Below are 20,273 nucleotides of genomic sequence, written 5' to 3' on the forward strand. Positions count from 1 at the left end.
AATGAACCACTTTGACTAGATGATCTTGAAGATCCATCCCAACTCAGAAATTCTGACTCCATGACTATTGGAACAAATGACTCATAGCAAATCTTACGGTTCCTGGAATGGAGAAGGTGGTCAATATGCGTTATTATATAGATCAATGGCTAAAATATGTCTCTGAAGTTAAAAAAAAATATTGCCTCTAATGGCAATACTGACTTAGATCAAAGGAAGATCAGATTATGCTCAGTGACGGTAAATTTAAGGAAATAAGTGTAAGAAACCTCAACAGTTTTCTGGATTTGTGGCTTTGGATAGTTACGTTGCACTGACACCTCTCCTCTACAGTTTTTAGGGCTCCTTGCTTCCTAACCTTCCTAACCACTACTGAGTACCTGCTGTGTGCTAGACTCCATGGTGAACTGGGAGGCTATGGAGATAGCTTCTCTTCTGAAGGAGCTGAGCTTCTACTGGGGAAGGATTTAATGGTAGAGGATACGTGCACATTCCCAGTGCGGTTCTGTATGGTGCTTATATTGTTTGTGTGTGGTTTGTCTACTATTCTGTGAAAACATAGCTGTTTGTGTATTCAGCTTTGTCTGGCTTCTCCACCCTCCGCCCTCCAGCAGCTTCTGGATGTTAAATATTATCTCTCCATGTGAGTTGTACCAGAAGGAAGACTCATCTGTTACTCTTTTACTTCCTTAATGAGCCCTCAAGCTGGTTTGCAGGGCGGCTATTGATCCCTTTTCACTTTTTTTTTTTTCCCTTTCCAGAGAACTGATCAGTCCTGATGTAGCTGCTTGAGCTTAGTTCCTTCCAGAATTCAAATTTTATTTGTTCTGTCTCCACTTTCCATCCCTCAATGAAACCAAATAGCCAGGAACAATGACCAAAAGTAGGCAGTCAGGTGTGGTGGCAGCACTTTGATGGATAAGCTAAATATTTCTTTTGCTACTATAGCAACTACTATTAAATACCTTGTCACTTGCCTTGGACTGCTCTTTGAAACTGTGAAATTTATTTTGCATATAAATGCTTAAATCACCTCAATTACCTAAAATACTTTCATCTCCCTTCAAGATCCTTTTTAAAGGGATTTTTACTATGTTCTTCAGATATTTTCATAAATGTAGAATGAAGTATTGATTGATTTTTCTCCACACTTATTGATCTTTCATATTCCCAGAGAATGAAAAGTTTATTCTGAAAAATCATAATGTTTTTCTATAAAAACATTTAATTAAAAATAAAAGACTTGATGCTTAAAGATACCTCCAATTATCTGGAAAATTAATACTAGGTAACTGAGCACTCATTAACACTTCATGAGAGAATATCTATTAAATGCCTAAAAGTGTCAGGTATTATGCAAATACTATAAACATACAGGAGATTACGAAATAGTTGCTGCTTTTAAGGAGCTCAATTAAATATTCTTGCTTTATCCTTATATTAACATCTTAATAAGGTATTAATATATCTAAATATTTCACAAAACACTTTCCATAAGTAACAACTCATTTCATTCTTAGAACAATCAACTGTAGTTTCATAGGTCATAAAGTTGAGATTTCTTATTGTTCATTGTTTGGATACCAGAATGCTGGGGCCTTAGGTTCTGAACTCAGGGGTCTTACACATGCTAGGCAAGTGCTCGGCCACTGAGCTACACCCCGGCCCAAGGATGTTCATGTTGATTTGACAGTGTTAGTATGTCTCCATTATTCCTGATTTCTTCATTCTACCATGCCGTGGATGGAACCCAAAGCCTCAGGTGTGCTAGGAAAGGGTTCTGTCACTGAGCCACAAACCCAACTCCCTGGTTTCATTTCAGGTGCTTAATGATTAACAGTTTACAAAATGAGAATGCTTTCATGTTGAATTGTGAACTGAAGTGTTTTTCATCTTACCTTCTAGTCACTGTTTCTTTTCTCTTGCAGCGGGGGTTAAAATGACTCCTCAAATTCCCTGGGAGTGCTTTTAAAATAAAAATAACCTCTACTGTATAACCAAGGTGGGTACTTGCTCTTAGATTCGATGCCCTCAAAGCCTTTGGGCCGTACCTTGGAAGTCATTTCTACCTCATTTGTGATCTCCACTTTTTCCTTTATTCCATTCCTGATCATGCCTGCCCAGTGCATCCTTTTTCTTTAATTTTTTTTTAGTTGTAGATGGACACATTATTTTTATTTGTTTACTTATTTTTTATGTGGTGCTGGGGACCAAACCCAGGGCCTCATGCATTTGAGGCAAGCACCGTACCACTGAGCTACAACCCCAGTGCATCCTTTTGATGGAAGAGTTACTGAGGTCATCAAGAGTCACAAAGGGTAGCCAGATGCTATTGCATATGTCCGGAAATCTGGCAACTTGGGAGGATCCCAAGTTCAAGGCCAGTCTTAAAAACGTAGCAAGACCTTGTCTCCAGATAAAAAATATAAAGGGCTAGGAATGTAGTTAAGTGGTAAAGCAAATCCTGGGTTCAATCACCAGTACCCCTGGTCCCTCCCCCCCAAAAAAACAAAACAAAACAAAACAAAACACCAAGGGTCAATGCCAAAACCACACAAATAGATAGAGAGCTGGATTTGAACCTGAACCTAAGATCCATAAACCCTTTGACCAGATGTCTTTTAAAGACTTGTTATTATCTTTAAATGCTACAGTCTAGTGATAAGCATGTGCCTTTTATATATTGCTAATATATAAATAGATGATTACTGTTAGAGGTCCACTTAATTTTAATATTTCACAGATAATGCTTTTGTTTTAGTTCTCCAAGAGTGTGCCTCTGCATCTAGGTGGTCACTGAATCAATATTTACCGAGCGTCTACTAAGTGCAGACATAATATAAGCTTTGGGAACGTGAAAATCTCTAGATTTTAGCCTGACATTCATTGGTAATACTCTTTGAATTTGTGTAGGTTTATTCAATATCTGATCATTAGTAACAGTTAAGTTTTAGTGTAATTGATCCTGTGTGAGAAAATTAGTAATAAGAACTGAACCCTAGCAAGGTGTTCGAATGCAAACATCAAAGACTTTACCTATGAATTCAGAGTTTCCTATTATCTTCTGTGATACTGGAGAATCAACGAAAAGTGTTCTGTCTCTGAGCTACATCCTCACCCCTTTTTTAAATTTTATTTTTGAGACAGAATCTCGCTAAACTGCTGAGACTGGCCTCAAAATTGCAATCCTTCTGCTTCAACCTCAGCAATCCCCGTAATTGGGATCACGGGCGTGGGGCAGCGCGCGCAGCTGTGAATTTGGGATTTCTTTCGTGCAGAGGACCCAAGAACCGCTAATTGACTGTTGCCAAATGTGATTTTAAAATTCTCCCAAATCTGCTACGAAAATGACAACGAAGGATGATCTAACTCTTTTTGCTCGTTTTTTTCCATTTTCCCCTCTGGCGGGCTCCAAGTTCAGGGAGGCCTGGGGGAAGAAGGGACTAGGACGCCCCAGCTACAAGCGGAGAGCTGCAGAGCCACGGCCACCGCCCCGCCTGCTAGAGTCCCGGCGGGCGCGGGGCGTGTCCCGGACGCCTTCCGCTCAGGGGCGGGGCGTGGCCGCAGTGTCCGGTCTTCCTGCAGCGCTCTGGCCACTCTCTCTAGCGTCCAGTCGGCCGGCCATGGCGGCGCTGCTTTGCAGACGGTCACTCCCTCGGACGTGGCTCTGCAGGTGCCATGCTGACTCCCCCACCCTACAGGCAGCCCCGGGGTGCGCCCGAGGGCGGCCTGAGTGACCAGCCCCTGTTCCCTGATGCAGGAGAGCCGGGCAGGGCTGTGGTCGGCACTACCGCGCCGCGCTTTGCGCCGAGCTGAAGCAGCCTCTGGCCATTGAAGAGGTGGCCCGCCGCCCTGTCCGACCCCACGAGGTAGGGTGGCTGGCCAGTCCCTGGGCCCCCGTGACCCACGGCAAGCGTCCTGCCTGAGTCAGGTTCCCAGTTCCCAAGCTAGGGGGCGACCGAGAGACTGCAGCGCAACTTGGTCCCAGGGCTAGAAGGTCAGGCCCCTGCAAGGTTCACGAAAGGGTCAAAGCGCTAAGGAAGATTGTTCCCCAGCACACACGTGTAGGCCTCTTTCTGAAGATTCCACATCTGTTTCCTTAGAAACAGAAAACTGATTTGCACACGACTGCACAAACACCTGCCAGTTACTGATGTAACAGATAAACGGACCCTCTCTTGTCCTTTGTTCCTTTTCAGTGTCCTGTCAAATTAACTGCCCTTCCATCTACCCCAAACCCTTACGCTCCTCTCTGGGGTACTGCAGTAATTTGGGATGGATTAGTTAAGGCCAGAGGGCAGTTTCACTGAAATGTGGAAGTCTCTTTGGCCTTGCCTGTTGGCCATTCTGGTAACATAATGTTACTACTGTGGAGCATGAGAATCTGTGCCGGGGGAAACCAGTGGTGAGCCTCAGTGTCTGGGGACCACGAGTGTGAGGGAGAAAGGCAGCTGCAGGGCTGAAGCGACTCTAAGGTGGAGCCTGCGGCTAAATGGATTATTTGGAGGAGCCGGAGATGGCAGCCAGACTGCTTCCTGGGATTCTCATGCTGAGAGAGCTCATCCTTGGGTCAGTCTCAGATCAATGTGGAGTGGCTTTGAGGAGCACGTGTGCAGGATGCTTGTCAATAACTAATGTGTCATGCGCGAAGTGTGTGCAGGCTGAGGGCTGGGTTCCTTTGTTCTATTTGTCCAGACATTACTTTGTAAGGCATTAGCTCATGAGACCTGCAATTATGTTATTTTTATCCACCATTAAATCTCTTTACTGTAGATTGGTGCTTGGCATGTGACAGATGCTTAGATTGCTGAATGAATGAATTTTTTTTTTTGTAGATAAAAATGTCTTCTCACCAATAGGGCAACCTCTGTGCTAAATTTAAACACACAGATACATATTGATTTGGTGTCTCAGCCTTCATTTCCTCCTCCGTTTCCAACCCCTGTAGGGATGTGTTGCCTACCACAGTAGTTCTCCAGGGTGCATCGGAACCACCTGGGGCTTGTTAAAACAGATTGCTGGGCTTTGTCTCCAGAGTCTCTGCTTTGGCAGGATCTGGGATGGGGCCTAAGAATAGGAATTTCTGACAGGTTTCCAGGTGATGCTGATGCTGGTGGCCCAGAACCACTGGCTCACCACTGTAGTTCTGCCTCAGTTATGGGGCTGCCATAGAAGACAGGAGGGGGTGTGTGTAGGCCAGCCTCCAGGATTCCAGATTCTGACATGATAGAATGGTCTGTCGTGTTAATTTTCTATTTAGACATTTTAATGGTTTTCTGCTGCTCTTAGAATGAAGGCCAAAATCCTCAATATAAACCTTCAAACATTTGTGTGGTGTGGTCTTTTTTCTCTCTTCCTTTTTCTTCCCTCTCTATGCTTCCCTCCAACTCTTTGTGCTCTAAGCTTGCTGTTTTTTGTCTCTGATGCAGGGCCTTTGCACATGTCATTGCTTTTGTTTTGCCAACCTTTTTTCCTCCTGCTTTGAACAGTTAACTCTGAGTTGTTAATTAGCTCAAGGATTATTTTTTAAAATTTTCTTGACTTCCCCAAGAAGTCAAATCCTGCCAGGATAGACTTTCTCAGCATTACATATTATTCCTTTTAACACTTTGTGTTGAGTTATGATTTGACATATGGCTTCATTATGATTTTGTCTCATATGTTTTTTTCCCACATTTTAAATGAGTGAATTATAGTTGTACTTGATGGTGGGATTTGTTGTTACATATTCTTACATGCACACAATATAACAATATCATCTTCATGTCTTCTTTACTGTCCTTTTTGCTCCCTGAAGGCAGAAACTTGTCTGTTTCGCCTCACCTCGTGATTGTCCTCTGGCTCAGTGCCTGCATACGGCTTTTATTTCTTCAGTAAATCTGTTTGAATAATCAAGTGAACTTTGTCTCCAGAATGTGTCCTGCTCTGTTTTGCTGCTCTGTTCCCTTTGCAGGTCAGAGTTGAGGTCCATTTCTGTGGAGTCAACTTTGCTGACATTTTGGTCTGTCGTGGCCAATATCAGGAGAAGCCCCCTCTTCCCTTCACACCTGGTGAGTATGGGGGACCAGGTGACTGCTGCTTCAAGAAAAGAAGATTCCGAGGGTTTTCAGAACCCCATGCATCTTCCCAGACACTGCTCTTGTGGTGTTTGCCTGTCCTTGGCGAGGTTTCTGTTAAGATATGTCAGCTTCATTGCTGAAACCACTAGAGTGTAACCCCCACCCCCACAGGGTAGTTTCTATATCTGTCTTGCTCAACATTGTGTCCCTAGCTTAGGGACCATTGTGTACCTGGCTCAGAGTAGATGCTCAGTAAAAACTTTAAAATGAATAAATGAACAGATAAATGTTTACACGTCATTATGTCCACCAGAATTCTGCTCATGGGAAACATCGATCCCCTCATCATGCTCATTCCTTCCTTGACAGTGCCTCTTGTTTTTTCATTGAACCATCACAAGCATCTAAGACTTTCAGTCTCACAAGCACACGCCTAGTGAAACCTAATGCGAGAGGATCAAAAAGAAGAAAAACAGTTTACCCTGTTTAGTGACCCAGTGTCTGATTTTCATGATTCCCAGTCTCATTACTTCTAGATCATGGACAATGACTGATTTTTGTTGTTCAAGTTGCTTTAAAGAGATACAGATAGAGCTTAGCATATTTACATTATATCTTATGTATATACATATTATTGAGAGTTCAGTGATTGCAAAATAGTTGCCATGTTTTGGTCTTAAGGTATTGGATTTTGCCTTAACATTTGGAACCATTTCCTTTTGTTTGTATTAGCTAAAATGTTGAATAGGGGAAAGATGTCATACACAACTGAGTTATTTCCTGGCAGGTCAGGTAGGAAATGCATGATCATTAAATTCAGAAATATCAGATGTGGGAGAAGAAAGGGCACGCAACCCTGATTCATCCAGTTGAGCCAGTACTGTCTGAATAAACAGTTCATGTCCTGGAGGGCCACACACCAGCAAAGGAGACGTAGAAACAGATAAATAAGATATGATAAACACGGTAACTGGGAGCTCTAGGAGCCTAAGGCCCCAGTGATCAGGGTCAAAAGTTGCTGTGTACCTGCGATATTGACACTCTGTGCTTTACACATCACAGTCAAGCCTGGGACTGCCACAGGTTTCCAGGGTGTGATAATGACATCTTATGCTCACTTTCCTGTGCTTTGAGTATGCTTTTCACACTGCTAGGTAAAAGTAATGGTACTTAAGACCTTATCAGTTCCTAAAAGCTGATGGATGGCCTGATAATCAAGGTCTTCTCATTGCCATGGGGCTGAGTTTTACAGATAATCTAATCTTTCAACCATGTTTTAGGAATGGAGTTTTCTGGGACAGTACTGGAGACAGGCGCGGATGTCAGCTCAGTGAAAGAGGTAAATGAGTTGAAATCCAGAGAATCGACTGTGTATGTAGCTATGAGAAATGTGATAATCTCATTTGTGCCCCAAAGGTCTTGCTTCTCCTGGCCTTTGTCAGCAGACACTATAAGAAAATAGAGTTCTGAACTGGGGGGAAGGAGTTGGGTGGAAGTTTCTGGCTTCATTAAACTCTTCATTATGAATTCTCAAGTTTGAGCCTCACGTGATAGACGTTCACACGGGGATTCTAATTCATACCCACCTTTTCCTTACCATACCCCATTCTTGTCCAGAATATGCTCAGATTGGCTTGGAAACTGGGTGGCAGCATTGAGAGAGCTGTTGTTTTATTTACTAAACATTAACTCTGAATAGATAGGAAGGCCAGCCTATGTCATGTGGGCCAGAGATGGGCATTTTTCTTTTATACCTTGACTGATTCAGGAAGAGGTGAATGTAAGGCCATGCATTTGAACATACCCTGTTGTTGTTTTCCGTTCAGGGAGATCGAGTCATTGGTGTGAGTGGCTTTAATGGGATGGCTGAAGAATGCATCGCTGACCAGAAGGTAGCTCTCTCTCCAGATCAATGCTTGGAGGGTTTTCCTCCTTTGTTTCCTTTAATTTCCACCCCTCCCTCATTCCTCATCTTCCTCACTCCCCATTTCTTTGCATTTGTTTGGTCTTGTTTCTCAGCCAACTACTTTTTTTTTTCCTCCAGTGCTAAATCCCTTCTCTTTATTGGTTTGACAACCTTTGCACAGAGCTTTGTTTGTGTGGAGTGTTTTCATGAAGAAGGGCACTTTGTTTCTGGAGTGCCTGAGCAATTGGCTGGCAGTCCAGTTGGAACATAGGTAGTTTTGGTAGAAAAACTGGTTGGGTGCATTGAGCTGGATATAATGGGCTTCTTCCCCCGACAAAGTTTATGAAAGAGATAGCCCTGGGAATGCAGCCAGCCATGGTGGCCTTGTGTGGTGGAGCAAGATGTGGGTAGTGCCCCCAAATGGTGCACAGTACACGATCCCCCGCCGTGGCTTTGTTGAGGTGAAATTTATGTACCGTACAATTCACCTCTTATAGTACAGGGAGTTGTGGTCTGTTCTCCATAAATTGGTTCTTTTTGAGCCAGGGGCCAGCCTTAGGGTTTTGAGGTCTGATGCACCCAAGTCCTGGACTCTGGTCTTGACTTCCACTGGTTATTCCCATTTCAAGTCAGTCACTCAAACCACAGTATTTCCTGAGTAGCCTTTGCAGGTGCATGTGCCTAATCCCTAAGCCACTGTTATCTCTTTATAGACCTTGTGGCGGGTTCCAGAAAAGGTCTCCCTACAAGAAGCTGCCGTCCTACCTGTGTCTTATGGCACTGCTATTTTGGCTCTAGAGCATCGGGCCCATACCCAGCCTAGGTAAGGACTATGTAGCCAGTAGGGGGTTGGGTTGTACCCTTCCCTGATCCTAGAAGTGCCCAGTAAGACCTTCCCCAGTCCCTTCCCTTCTCTCTCCTTCCTGCCCCTTCTTTCCTTTTCTCTCCCTTTCCTTCAGCTCATCTTCACTTTGGCTGAGGAAAAGGCCAAAGGAGGTAACCACTGGACACTGTGGTATGGTGACTGTGAGGGCATCATTTTGAGAGGGAATGGTAGATGGTGAGCGTGGCCCGTATGAATTTGGAAGCACAGCTTTCTTAAACCTGAGTTTAAGAGTTCTTCCTAGAAAACCTTAGAATTGGGAGAGTTGGTTTGTTTAAACTCACTTCACAGGGGTTTACTGGAGGCCTGTGGGGTGTAAGGCTCGGTGGTGTGTGCCAAGTGGAGTGTTTTAGACTCCGGTGCTGAAATTTCTGGTGTTACCTGGGACACTGCCTCTTGATCTTTTCAGAGAGCTGACCCTCAGAATTGCTTCTGACTGGTGGGTCCAGGTGAGTGGTCGCCATGACTTGACCATCATCAAATTGGGCAGTGTTTAGTAGGAGCATGATTTCAGGGCAGAGTTTCTGAAGCGTATATTGGACTGGTTGCTCAAACGAGCAGTTGCCCCTGACAGGAGTTGGGGAGGCGACCTAGAGAGATTGGGGAATCTTTTTCCTGGGGAATCTTCAGAACTGGATCAGATTAGCACTGATCTAAAAGTCACATACGTAATCCACCCCTCAAGACTGGGGAACATATGTACAGGAAGGTTTGAATGAAATGCTCTCTTAATGTTCTTGCTTTAAAATATTTAGTTCCAGAATGTTCCTGAAGTCATTACTGGACGAGTCTTGAAGGTATCTGTAGTAACATTCATCTTTCTTTGGCACAGAGAAACTGTTTTAGTAACGGCAGCAGCTGGAGCCACGGGCCTTGCAGTGATAGATGTGGCAACAAATGTTCTTCAAGCCAAGGTATTTACATGTTTGGAGTCTCTACTTTAAAACAAAACAAAACAGGGCTGGGGTTGTGGCTCAGTGGTAGAGCGCTCGCCTAGCATGTGTGTGCGCCCTGGATTTGATCCTCAGCACCACATAAAAATAAATAAGGGTATTGTGTCCAACTACAACTAAAAAATAAATAATAAATAAAAATCAAAACCAAAATTAAACAAAATGAAAAAACCTACCTTCAGTTTTAGACATGGGATATATTCCTTAACCTGTTAAAAATCATATGCAGTGCACTGAGGAGATAAAGCAACTGGGAGTGGGGTCTGGCCATCTGTTTGCTTAGCCTGGTGAGCAGCCTAGTAGTACATTGCTTGTCCTTTCAGTTACTGGAACCCGGCGAGGGCTGCCTTGCAGATGCTATCTTCTCCACCTGTCATTCTCTGAACCGCCTCCCCCTGCAATTCAGATCTAAACTCATGTGTTATCTTTTCAGAGAAGTATTCTGTGTCCTCAGGCTGGGTCAGGCTCCTGTCCCCACTGTTTGTGATCTCACTACACCCTGCACTTCTCTTTCTTCATACACACCTCACTGCATGGTTACCTTTTCTCATGTTGTTATTGGATTAATGTCTCTTCCTATCGGACTGTAACCCCATGAAGGCAGGGAAGTGTCGGTGTGGTTCATCACTGTGCACTAGTACCTCATGTGGTACCTGGAACTTGGTAAGCATTCAAGAACTATTTTTTGAATGAATGAACAATGAATGAATCGAGAAAAGAATGAAGGAAGGAATCCAGTTTCTATAGGGGCATCTCTCTGAGGCTGCGGGTATCAGAGAAGGAGTGCTTTTTGGAGGAGGGAGACATTTAAGACAACTTCCAGAGGACTGGCAGCAGTTGAATAGAGGAAGAATGGAGGAAGAGCCTTATTCTAGTGGTGGGGGACATTTTTAGAAGACCAAGAAGTAGGAACTGGCACCATGCATTTTAGAGAATCGCAAACTAAGGACTTGGGGTGGAGTGGTGGAAGGTGACTCTAGCAACGTGGGCAGAGAGGAGGTCTGAGCTAGCACAGAACTGAAAACTTTGAATGTTTATTGGAAGCTGTTGGAAGCTATTGAGAATTTCAGGTAAGGAAGCGACAGGATCATCTTTGCATTTTACTTGGTAGCCATGGGGAGGAGGGATGGGACGAGGTCAGAGGTAATGGAGGCAGGGAGCAGGGTGGGCTCCTGGAATAATCCAGGCAGTGGAGGCCATGAAGTGAGTCGTACTCAAGTGGGAAAAAAATAGATTGGTGACTAGAGAGCATCCAAGTAGTCAAAGAACAAAAGCTTTCAAAGGTGGCCAGCCCCCTGGAGGTTCTCATTCCAGCTCTTAATAGCATCCGTTTCCTCTTTTATAAAATAATTGTGGGAATATTGAGAATTACACGTGCAGTGCTCCTATTTGAAGGTGTGGCCTGTCATTAAGAATCTTTTAAAAATGAACCCTAATGAATGTCTAATAAGAAATATTATTAGGCATAAAGTGGGAAGGAGCAAAGTAGGTTAGCGTGTGGGGTTGCCACAAAAGGAATTGAGAACAAGGAAATGGGGAGTTCAGTTTGGATGTGTTGAGTGCAAGGCTCCTGTGGAGCATGTGATTGGAATATTGAGGTAGCAGTTAGACAGACAAATTTGGAAGTAATTGGATTGGACTGGAGCTTCTTCAGGTGGTGTGTCTCCTTTCCTGTGAAGTTACTTTGGGAAGGACCTGTGAATCTGGAGAGCAATCTTGGATACTAGGAGGCTCTTCTTGAAATGTGAACACATCCTGTGTGAGCATGAAGGGTGTTTAGCTCCTCTTAGGGGAGAGACCGTAATTAGTCTCGTTGTCTAGAGTCATCGAAGATTTAACATTTCTAGGAAGATAAAATTGTACCATTTGTCTCAAATAGTTCTGAGAGATTAAGTAGAAAAAAATTGATTTAATTCAGATATTGAAATCAATCTGAGCTATATTTTCTTTCACAGCGAGAATGGTTCTAAACAGAAGTAAGCAAAAATAAAAGTAAAAGCAATGTTACCACACCACCTGCTTGGAAGAGGTTGCTTTGATAACACCTTCCATCCACAGCATTTCATATGCACCCAGAGTGCCTCTGTAGCAATTGTCTTACCCTTGACCCTCGCAAACCCCAGAGAGATAGGTAATATAAGTGTTTATTATCCCTGTTTCACAGATGAAGAGAAAGAGCCACCAAGAGAGAAAAGAATTCACTGCAGGTGTCATGGAGTCCCAGTGAGAGTCTTGGGATGGAAATCGGGTGCTTGACCCTAGTCTAGCCCCCCCAGTGAACTGTGCTATTTTGAGAGACTACCAGGGAACTTTTGAGGGTAGCTTCTAGTTTCAAATAGTTACAGGTGAGTTTGGAATTCTTTAAGGGCATCCATATTCTTGGGGTGTTTGTGCAGGTCCTGGGCATTACTTGGAGGGCGAGGTAGTCAGGCTGGTGGCCTTGCTCACTGATGAGGCACCTGTAGCTGATGCTTGACTATTTGCAGCTCTTTTGGAATTCCTGCAAAGGGCCCTCAGCCATCTTGGCTGTCCATGTTGGGCCTTATGCACCGTTTTCTCCTAGGATGATGGAGTAGGAAGCCTGGGCTTTGAAGAAAGGCCTGACTTTGAATTGTTGTTCTACCATCTTCTTCCTGGATGACCCTGCTTGATTGTTGAACCTCCCTGAGTCCCTGTTTCTGCCCATAGAGTGAAGTAATTATACTTCCTCCATAAAGTTCTTCTGAGTCCTAAGAAGAATACGTGGTTGCCTGCATGTAACAATAGATACGATTTATCTCACACTTTGTTTTCCAAGTGCCTTATACACAATGTTCCATTTAATTTTAAAAATAAGTCTTCGAAAAAAAAAAAAAACAAAAAAACAACCCATGCAGTAACTGAGACCCGGAGAAGCAGACAGGCTGCACAGGTTAGATGTGAGGACTCTGGAGACGGTTCCCTGGGCGCGGATCCCAGTTCTGCCTCCTGTTGGTGTGTGACCTTCCTCAGCTCCTTTCCCTTCCTTTGCTTCTGTCCATAACAGGGATATTAATAGCATTTCCTTGGGGCTATTGTGATTAAATGAGTTATTAATTTATGTTAATCATTTGCTTGACAAATGGTGACACAGTATGTTAGTTCTCACTAAGTAATTTGCCCCAGGTGACACGGCTAGTAAGTGGCAAAGCCAGGATTTGAACCAAGTTCTGACTTCAGGATCCTTCCACCAAATCATGATTTACCCTCTGGGAAGCCTTTCCTGATCTAGTCTAGATTGGATACCTCTTGTTTTTACTTCTGGAGCCCTGTGTCCCGCCCCAGCACACTGCTGGACCTTGTCCCCTTGACGGAGCTTGGTGTCCCACTTGTATCTTTGAGACCTGACTCATGGTGGGTGCTCTGTAAACGGTGGCTTTCATTGGCAGTTGGAGAGAACTTTTGGAGTGTCTTTAGAGCCACCTCCCACCTAGAACTGTTGGGTTCCAGATGGACCTCATGGCCGGTGGGGCATGGAGGGGCCTAGGGAACAATGCATTTGTTGGGCCTCACGTGGATTCGGGCTGATGCTTGGGTAGCAAGCTGGTACTGGTGTCCGTGACTAGCACCTTGGCCGCGGGCTGGGGAGATGGGGTGTGCTCCTCCTGGAGCATGTTCTGACCATCCTGAACCTTGTGTTCTTTGTGTAGGTAATCGCTGCGGCTGGAAGCGATGACAAGTGCAAGCTGGCGGTGCAGAGGGGCGCGCAGGGCAGCGTGAACTACAGCCAGGGCAGCCTGAAGGAGGCCGTGAGGCGGCTGGCGGGCAGCCGTGGGGTGGACGTGGCCATCGACATGGTGGGAGGAGAGGTCTTCCTGGAGGCCCTCCGCAGGTGGGTGCGTGCAGTGGTCCACCCAGAGGGGCCTGAGCTGACCCTTCCGCACCTGTCTTCCTCCTGGCCTTGCTCCTCTGTCGTTTGTGCTGTTGGCTTCTCCCCTCAGGCGTCAGCATCAACGAGAATAGCCGAGTGAGTGGGTGACAGGGAAGAGAAGGAGAGAAAATCAGGAAATCTTAAATATAGCAGAAAACAAAATACCCAACTGGAAAATATCCAAAAAATGAGTGCAGACTCTCAAGTTGGCAACATCAAGTGCTTTAGAAATTATACATGTGTGAATTCCGCTCCGTGGGCCCCACTAACTACTGCATGTGCGTGAATGTGGAGGGTCCCAGAGGAGGCCATGTTCAGGGTTGGCATCCCAGGGTGGCAGTTCCCTTTGCCCAGTTCACGGTGAACCAAGGGACAGGCTCTTCTGAAGGTTTCCTTGATCTATTAAAAATTATGACACTGGAGACTTAGTGGGGCTAAGTCTGTTGTTTTCCATACCAGTTCTCATTGTGTTTTCAACCAGAGTGTTTGGAGTATTGTGGGAGTGCTGGTTTTATTTCTCATGTCATCCTGGAAAGATCATGTTGTGACTTATTTCAGTTTAAAGCTAAAGAAACAGAAGCAGAGAGATTATCCTACCTGCAGAAGAGAGGCGGGCAGTGTACATGTTGATGATCACCGCATGGTGCCTGGTATTGTGTTTAGAGGGGAAGCGAAGGAAGAGTGTGGACCAAATGAGCCCCCCCTTCTTTTCCCTTTGTAATCAGGGTCACTCTGCCACTAAGCTACACCCTCAGCCTTATTTTTAAATTTTGAGACGGGGTCTTGCTAAGTTTCTCAGGTTGGCCTCAGACTTGCAATCCTCCTGTCTCAGCCTCCCAAGTCCCTGGGATTACAGGTGTGCACCATTATGCCCCGCTTCGGATAATTGTGTTTTGACAATAGCTTCCCTTTCTCTTCTGAAGAAGAAGAGCAAACAGGCAAAGATGTTTACAGAAGTTGTTTTTAATGGCCTGTTGTGTAACGTGTGTACACTGCGTGGTACTTTTTATAACAGAGAGTAGAAAACTTGTGAATTTTTGTAAATTATTCGGAATTCATCAAAGAAGCACCATGACTAGAGTCGTACAATAAGTGGTTGTGTAAAGTGTGATCTTTCATTTCTGATCCTGATTCTAAGTTTAAAATCTTCAACTGGTCTTGAAGTATAGCCCATGGGAGGACATTTGCTTCTGCCCAATTTCCTCCCACAAACGAGTCAAGGAGGTTAAATAGATTCTTGATCCTAAAGTGGGCCCCCTTGTGAAAGTGTAGTCCCCTAATATCTCGCTCACGGCTTATTTAAACGTTTTTCTCCTGAGGAATCCAAGATAGTAAAGGGTTGGTCTTCCAACTTATAAGGTCAACGCAAGTTCCCAGCCATGGCTTTAATACAAGTTGCTTTTTTCTTTAATGTGATGAAATATACATAATCTAATACTTAGCATTTTAGCCATTTATAAGTGTACAGTTCCTTGTAACTATATGTGCTCACTGGGTTTGTGACCCCCATCACAGGCTCTGACCCATTAAGTCAGCACTGCCTCTTTCCCCTTCCCCCAGGCCCTGGAGACATTTCTTCTATGGTTTGTCTCTAGGGATCGGTGGACAGTGTTAATTCTCCTTTTTTTTTTTTTAATTGTGGGTGAAGAACATATAAGATAAAATCTACCCATCCTATCCTCTTTTTCTTGTGCAGTTCAGTTGTTAAGTCCATTCTTACTGTTCTGCAATGGATCTCTAAAACTTTTCGTCTGGCAAATATGAAATCTTACACCCATTAAACAACTCTCCACTTCCCTCCTCTCCCTAGACCCTGGCAACCCAATTCTACTCTCTGTTTTTATGAATTTGACTACTTCAGGTATCTCGTTTAGGTGATCATATAGTATTTGTCTTTTTGAATCTGACTTAATTCACTCAGCACAATGTCCCAGAGGGTACCAAGTTAAACATGTGACAGGATTTCCTTCCTTTTGAAGGCCAAATAATATTCCATTATATGTGGAGCTGAGGTTGTGGCTCAGCAGTAGAGCGCTTGCTTAGCATGTGCTAGGCCCTGGGTTTGATCCTCAGCACCACATAAAAATAAATAAATAAATAAAATAAAGGTATTGTGTCCAACTACAGCTAAAAAAAAAATTTAAAAAAATTCTATTATATGTATATCCAAATTTTCTTTATCCATTCACCAGTCAAGGAACAATACTTAGCTTGTTTCCATGCCTTGGCATTTGTGAATAGTGCTGCTATGAACACAGGTGTGTGAATATCTCAGGACCCTGCTTTTGCTGGGCTTGGTGGTGCACGCCTGTAATCCAGCAGCTTGGAAGACTGAGGCAGGAGGATCACAAGTTCAAAGCCAGCCTCAGCAACTTAGTGAGACCCTGTTTCTAAATAAAATGTTTGAAAAAGGGCTGGGGATGTGGTTCAGTGGTTAAGCGCCCCTCGGTTCAATCCCTGGTACCAAAAAAGGGAAAAAAAAGACCCTGCTTTTAACTTTTCTGCATGTATACCAGAAGTGGAATTTCTGCACCTATTTTTAATTTTCCAAAGAAACTTCATATTGTTTTCTATAGCATTTGCACGTTTTATAATCCCACCAATGGTATGTGAGGGTTTCAGTTTTCTCCACATTCTCCCCACACTTGTTGTTGTTATTTTTTCCTACAGTAGCCATCCTAATGGGGGCAGATGCCATTGTATCTCATGGTTCTTTTTTTGCCCCTCAGCCTGGCGTGGGAGGGCAGGATCGTGGTGCTGGGATTTGCTGGAGGAAACATCGCCTCTGTGCCAGCTAACCTGCTGCTCCTGAAGAACATCTCTGCCATGGGCCTGTACTGGGGTCGGTACCAAGACCAGGACTTTCCCGTCTTCTCCAGGAGCCTGTCCTCGGCCCTCCAGTACTGCCAGCAAGGGCGCATCCGACCGTATGTGGGGTCGGTGTTTAAGCTGGAGGAGGTGAGACTGCTTTGGGCATGTGGTTCAGATGAGGCTAAGGCCAGGAAACAGTCTGTGCTGAACTGCTGGCCAGTTGACCTCTGGATGCTGTAGATGCTCCCTTTATGGACTGAACAGGTGAAAACACGGCACCGAATTGTGGGTTTTGTGGCTTCTGGGCCACAGGATTTCTGCCAGTCTTCTGGGTTGGTGGCTGTCAACTCAGCACAGTGTGAAACTGAATTTTGAGGTGCTTCACCTGTACACTGGTGTCTCAAATGCAGGAATGGTACAGTGCTTTAGGAAATAATTTACATGTGTTGATGTGAACCTTGAACTCCATACACACAAGCCTGAGAAGGGAGCGCTCCTCTTGACCTTTGATTTTCAAATATAGACGCTTTGAAAGTACAGCCAGATGATCTGTGCTGGGGTTCTGTGAGCAGAACACTCAGTCATGCCTGGCATCCTTGGACTCCACATCATCCCTTAGTCACTGTAGTTAAATTTTTTTGGCAATTCATTCCCTTTTTTTCCTTTCCCCCTCTGTCTCATTAATGTGGCTTCAGCTTCCTCCAAAGTGTAATTGCGTGCATGCATTGGCAATGTGGTTCTGATTGCAGATCCGTTAGGCATTCACTGTGAAGTCTTTATTACTTTTTGCCTTAATTTGTTTTAATGTTCAAAAAACTGGTAGCTCGAGTCGGCGTGGATGGAGCCGGTGTTTGGTTTAAATGCAGATGCGGTGGAGGTCAAGTGGTCAGTGCCACACCTGAGTTTTATGTTTTTTTTTTTTTTCTCCTGTGATGAGGCACCTTTGATTTTCATACTCAGTTTACTTCTTTTTTAATCTTTTCGATGTGTGAGTCAAAAAAGGAAGTGCGTGTTGGTGAAGAGGACCTGAGCGGCCATCAGGAAGCTGGCTGGTTCTGGCTCCGCTTTGCTCCTCTCGTCGCTCTGGACTAGTCCCTCCCTCTTTTGAGCTTCTGTTTCCCCAGCTCTAGAATTAAGGGGAGGATGTTGCTGGTGGCTCTTGGAGCAGGGGTCAGGAGCCACAGAGGGACGCAGTGGGCAGGTGTGGACTGGAGCTGTCTGGGCCCAGGGACTGCGTCTCGCCAAGGCCGGAGAGCTGCAAAGCTCGTTTTTTTTTTAATTCTCTTTTAAGAAAAGTCTCCACTGTGGATACTTTCCAGGTCCCTTGAGCCGTGTGGCTTTTATCTTCATGTGACCTGTAACCCGAGGTTGGGCGTACCTGAGGCTGCAGACACCTGTTGTCGAGGGGAAGGACAAGCAGGCAGGGTGGCAGCGGAGAGGAGTGTTGCTGTGAATTGTCTCCTGTCCCCACTCACGTGGTTTCAGTGGTGCTCAGACAGGGGAAAAGAAGGCTGGGGGTGGACTGTCACTTTAATTGTCCACACCAAAGCTCTCTGTCATGTGAGCTAGCTGTATCATCACTTGCCTCCTGTCCCATCTGCCCTTGGCTCTCCTGTGAGGGCTCTGCACTGGGGCTTTTGAGTCTCTTCCATTCCCCCAACTTCAGTGTCATCGGTGGCCTTTGGATCCAGGCTTCTGGGCACATTTCAAACATCTCACTCGCACACCATCCGCTCGCTATTTCTTATTTTTCTATTTCTTTTAATATGTAAACTACTTGGGGGAATAATCAGTAATAATATGCTAAGCACTTTGCATGCATGATCTCATTTAACCTTCAGAAGGGCTCTCTGAGGTATGAACTATTTTATCACATTTTACAGATGAAGAAATCAGACTCACAGAAGCTAAGAAATCTGCTCAATGATGCATAGTAAGTGTCAGAGATGGTACCCAGGCCCTGCTGGCCTCATGCTCCAATCTGGGCTCCTTACGGCTATGTCACACTCTCTCAAGAATGCTGTGAAGTCACTTCTTCCAAAGCGTATTCTGTAGGATGACGTTTATCCTTCTATCACAGAATTATCTATGCAAAAAAGCTATATTTATTTAAAATGATCAGGACTCTTGTATTTTCCTGAGCAGAACCAGGGTTTATGTATTTTGTTCTTTTAAAATGAAGATGATGACATAAATGCATAATTAATTTCACTGAACTTTAAAGCCTGGGTAATATTTTTTCATGTAAATTAGATCACATACTGGAAACATTATTTGTGAGAACCTGTTTGGGCTTGAAAAATAATCACTGAACTTACAAAATATATGTAGTCTCAGAAATGCTGGCTCTTCTTAGCTTGTATTTTCTGGTGCTTCCTGGCTTCTATTTTCTCCTAAATATGTGGTCTTGCAGATTTGACCTTGACAGTTTATACTACTGTGACCACAGAGGTGGCACCATAGCCAAAGCCACCCTGAACATCCATAGCATTGTTGCCCTTTCATCTGTGTGTGGTTGCTTGTTCAATGTGCATCTTTCCCGTAAAGCATAAACTCCACACAGGTGGGGCCAGGTGTGGCCAGCACCTCTGTATTTCCAGGTTCCTGCAGGAATCCACATTTCTGCTGCATGACTGAGCTCTGAGGTCACACCACCAGAGTGCAGATGCTGGCTGTGGGCAGATCGGACATCTTTTTCCTTGTCTGTAATAGGCAGTAATGTACCCTGAATCCCAGGGTGTTTATGAGGATTAAATAAGACAATATATATGAAAGAACAGCAATGTATGATTGTATCCTTTTCTCCACATCCTTGCCAACATTTATTGTTGCCTGTATTCTTGATGATTGCCATTCTGACTGGAGTGAGATGAAATCTTAGTGTAGTTTTGATTTGCATTTCTCTAATTGCTAGAGATTTTGAACACTTTTTCATATATTTGTTGATCAATTGTATTTCTTCTTCAGTTCCTTAGTCCATTTATTGATTGGGTTATTTGTTTTTTTTTTTGGTGTTAAGTTTTTTGCATTCTTTATATATCCTAGAGGTGAATGATTCATTGTAGGTGTGTACAGTAAAGATTTTCTCCCAATCTGTAGGCTCTCATATTATTGTTTCCTTTACTGAGAAGAAGCTTTTTAATTTGAATCCATTCCATTTATTGATTCTTGATTTTACTTCTTGTGCTTTAGAGGTCTTGTTCAGGAAGTCAGATCCTAAGCTGACGTGGTGAAGATTTGGGCCTACTTTTCATCTATTAGGCACAGGGTCTCTTTCTAGTGCCTAAGTCTTTGATCCACTTTGAGTTAATTTTTGTACAGGGTGAGAGATAGAGGTTTAATTTCATTTTGCTACATATGGATTTCCAGTTTTGCCAGCACTATTTGTTGAAAAGGCTAACTTTTTTCCAGTGAATATTTTTGGCACCTTTGTCTAGAACGAGATAACAATATTTGTGTGGGTTTGTCTCTGTGTCCTCTGTTCTGGGCTATTGGTGTATGTGTTGGTGGGACTGCAAATTGGATAACCACTGTGGAAAGCAGTAAGGAGATTCTGTCTGACCCAGCTATCCCTCTCCTTGGTTTATACGTAAAGGACTTAAAAATCAGCATACTACAATGATGCGGCCACATCAATGTTTATAGCATCTCAATTCACAATAGTTAAACCATGGAACCAACCTAGTTGTCCTTCAATAGATGAATGGGTAAAGAAAATATGGTGTGTGTGTGTGTATATATATATATATATATATATATATATATATATATA

At 44.0% G+C, this 20,273-nt stretch overlaps 1 protein-coding gene across 2 annotated transcripts in view; it reads left to right on the forward strand.

Annotated features, from left to right (window-relative positions):
- The first annotated feature begins 3,527 nt into the window (after window positions 1-3,527).
- Window positions 3,528-20,273, forward strand: part of LOC107147345 (quinone oxidoreductase-like protein 2) — a 29,389-nt gene continuing 12,643 nt past the window's right edge. The window contains exons 1-9 of one of the 2 annotated variants that reach the window (XM_015491762.2): window positions 3,529-3,673; window positions 3,761-3,869; window positions 5,954-6,050; window positions 7,340-7,398; window positions 7,886-7,951; window positions 8,679-8,788; window positions 9,681-9,762; window positions 13,470-13,651; window positions 16,420-16,648. In XM_015491762.2, the coding sequence (XP_015347248.1) occupies window positions 3,624-3,673; window positions 3,761-3,869; window positions 5,954-6,050; window positions 7,340-7,398; window positions 7,886-7,951; window positions 8,679-8,788; window positions 9,681-9,762; window positions 13,470-13,651; window positions 16,420-16,648 (984 nt within the window). In that variant the 5' untranslated portion in view covers window positions 3,529-3,623. Of the gene's footprint in view, window positions 3,674-3,760; window positions 3,870-5,953; window positions 6,051-7,339; window positions 7,399-7,885; window positions 7,952-8,678; window positions 8,789-9,680; window positions 9,763-13,469; window positions 13,652-16,419; window positions 16,649-20,273 lie in introns of both variants that reach the window. The other variant, XM_048809972.1, reaches the window with a different exon arrangement.

The sequence above is a fragment of the Marmota marmota genome, unplaced genomic scaffold (genome assembly GCF_001458135.2).
Source record: "Marmota marmota marmota unplaced genomic scaffold, marMar, whole genome shotgun sequence".
Lineage (NCBI taxonomy): Eukaryota > Metazoa > Chordata > Mammalia > Rodentia > Sciuridae > Marmota > Marmota marmota.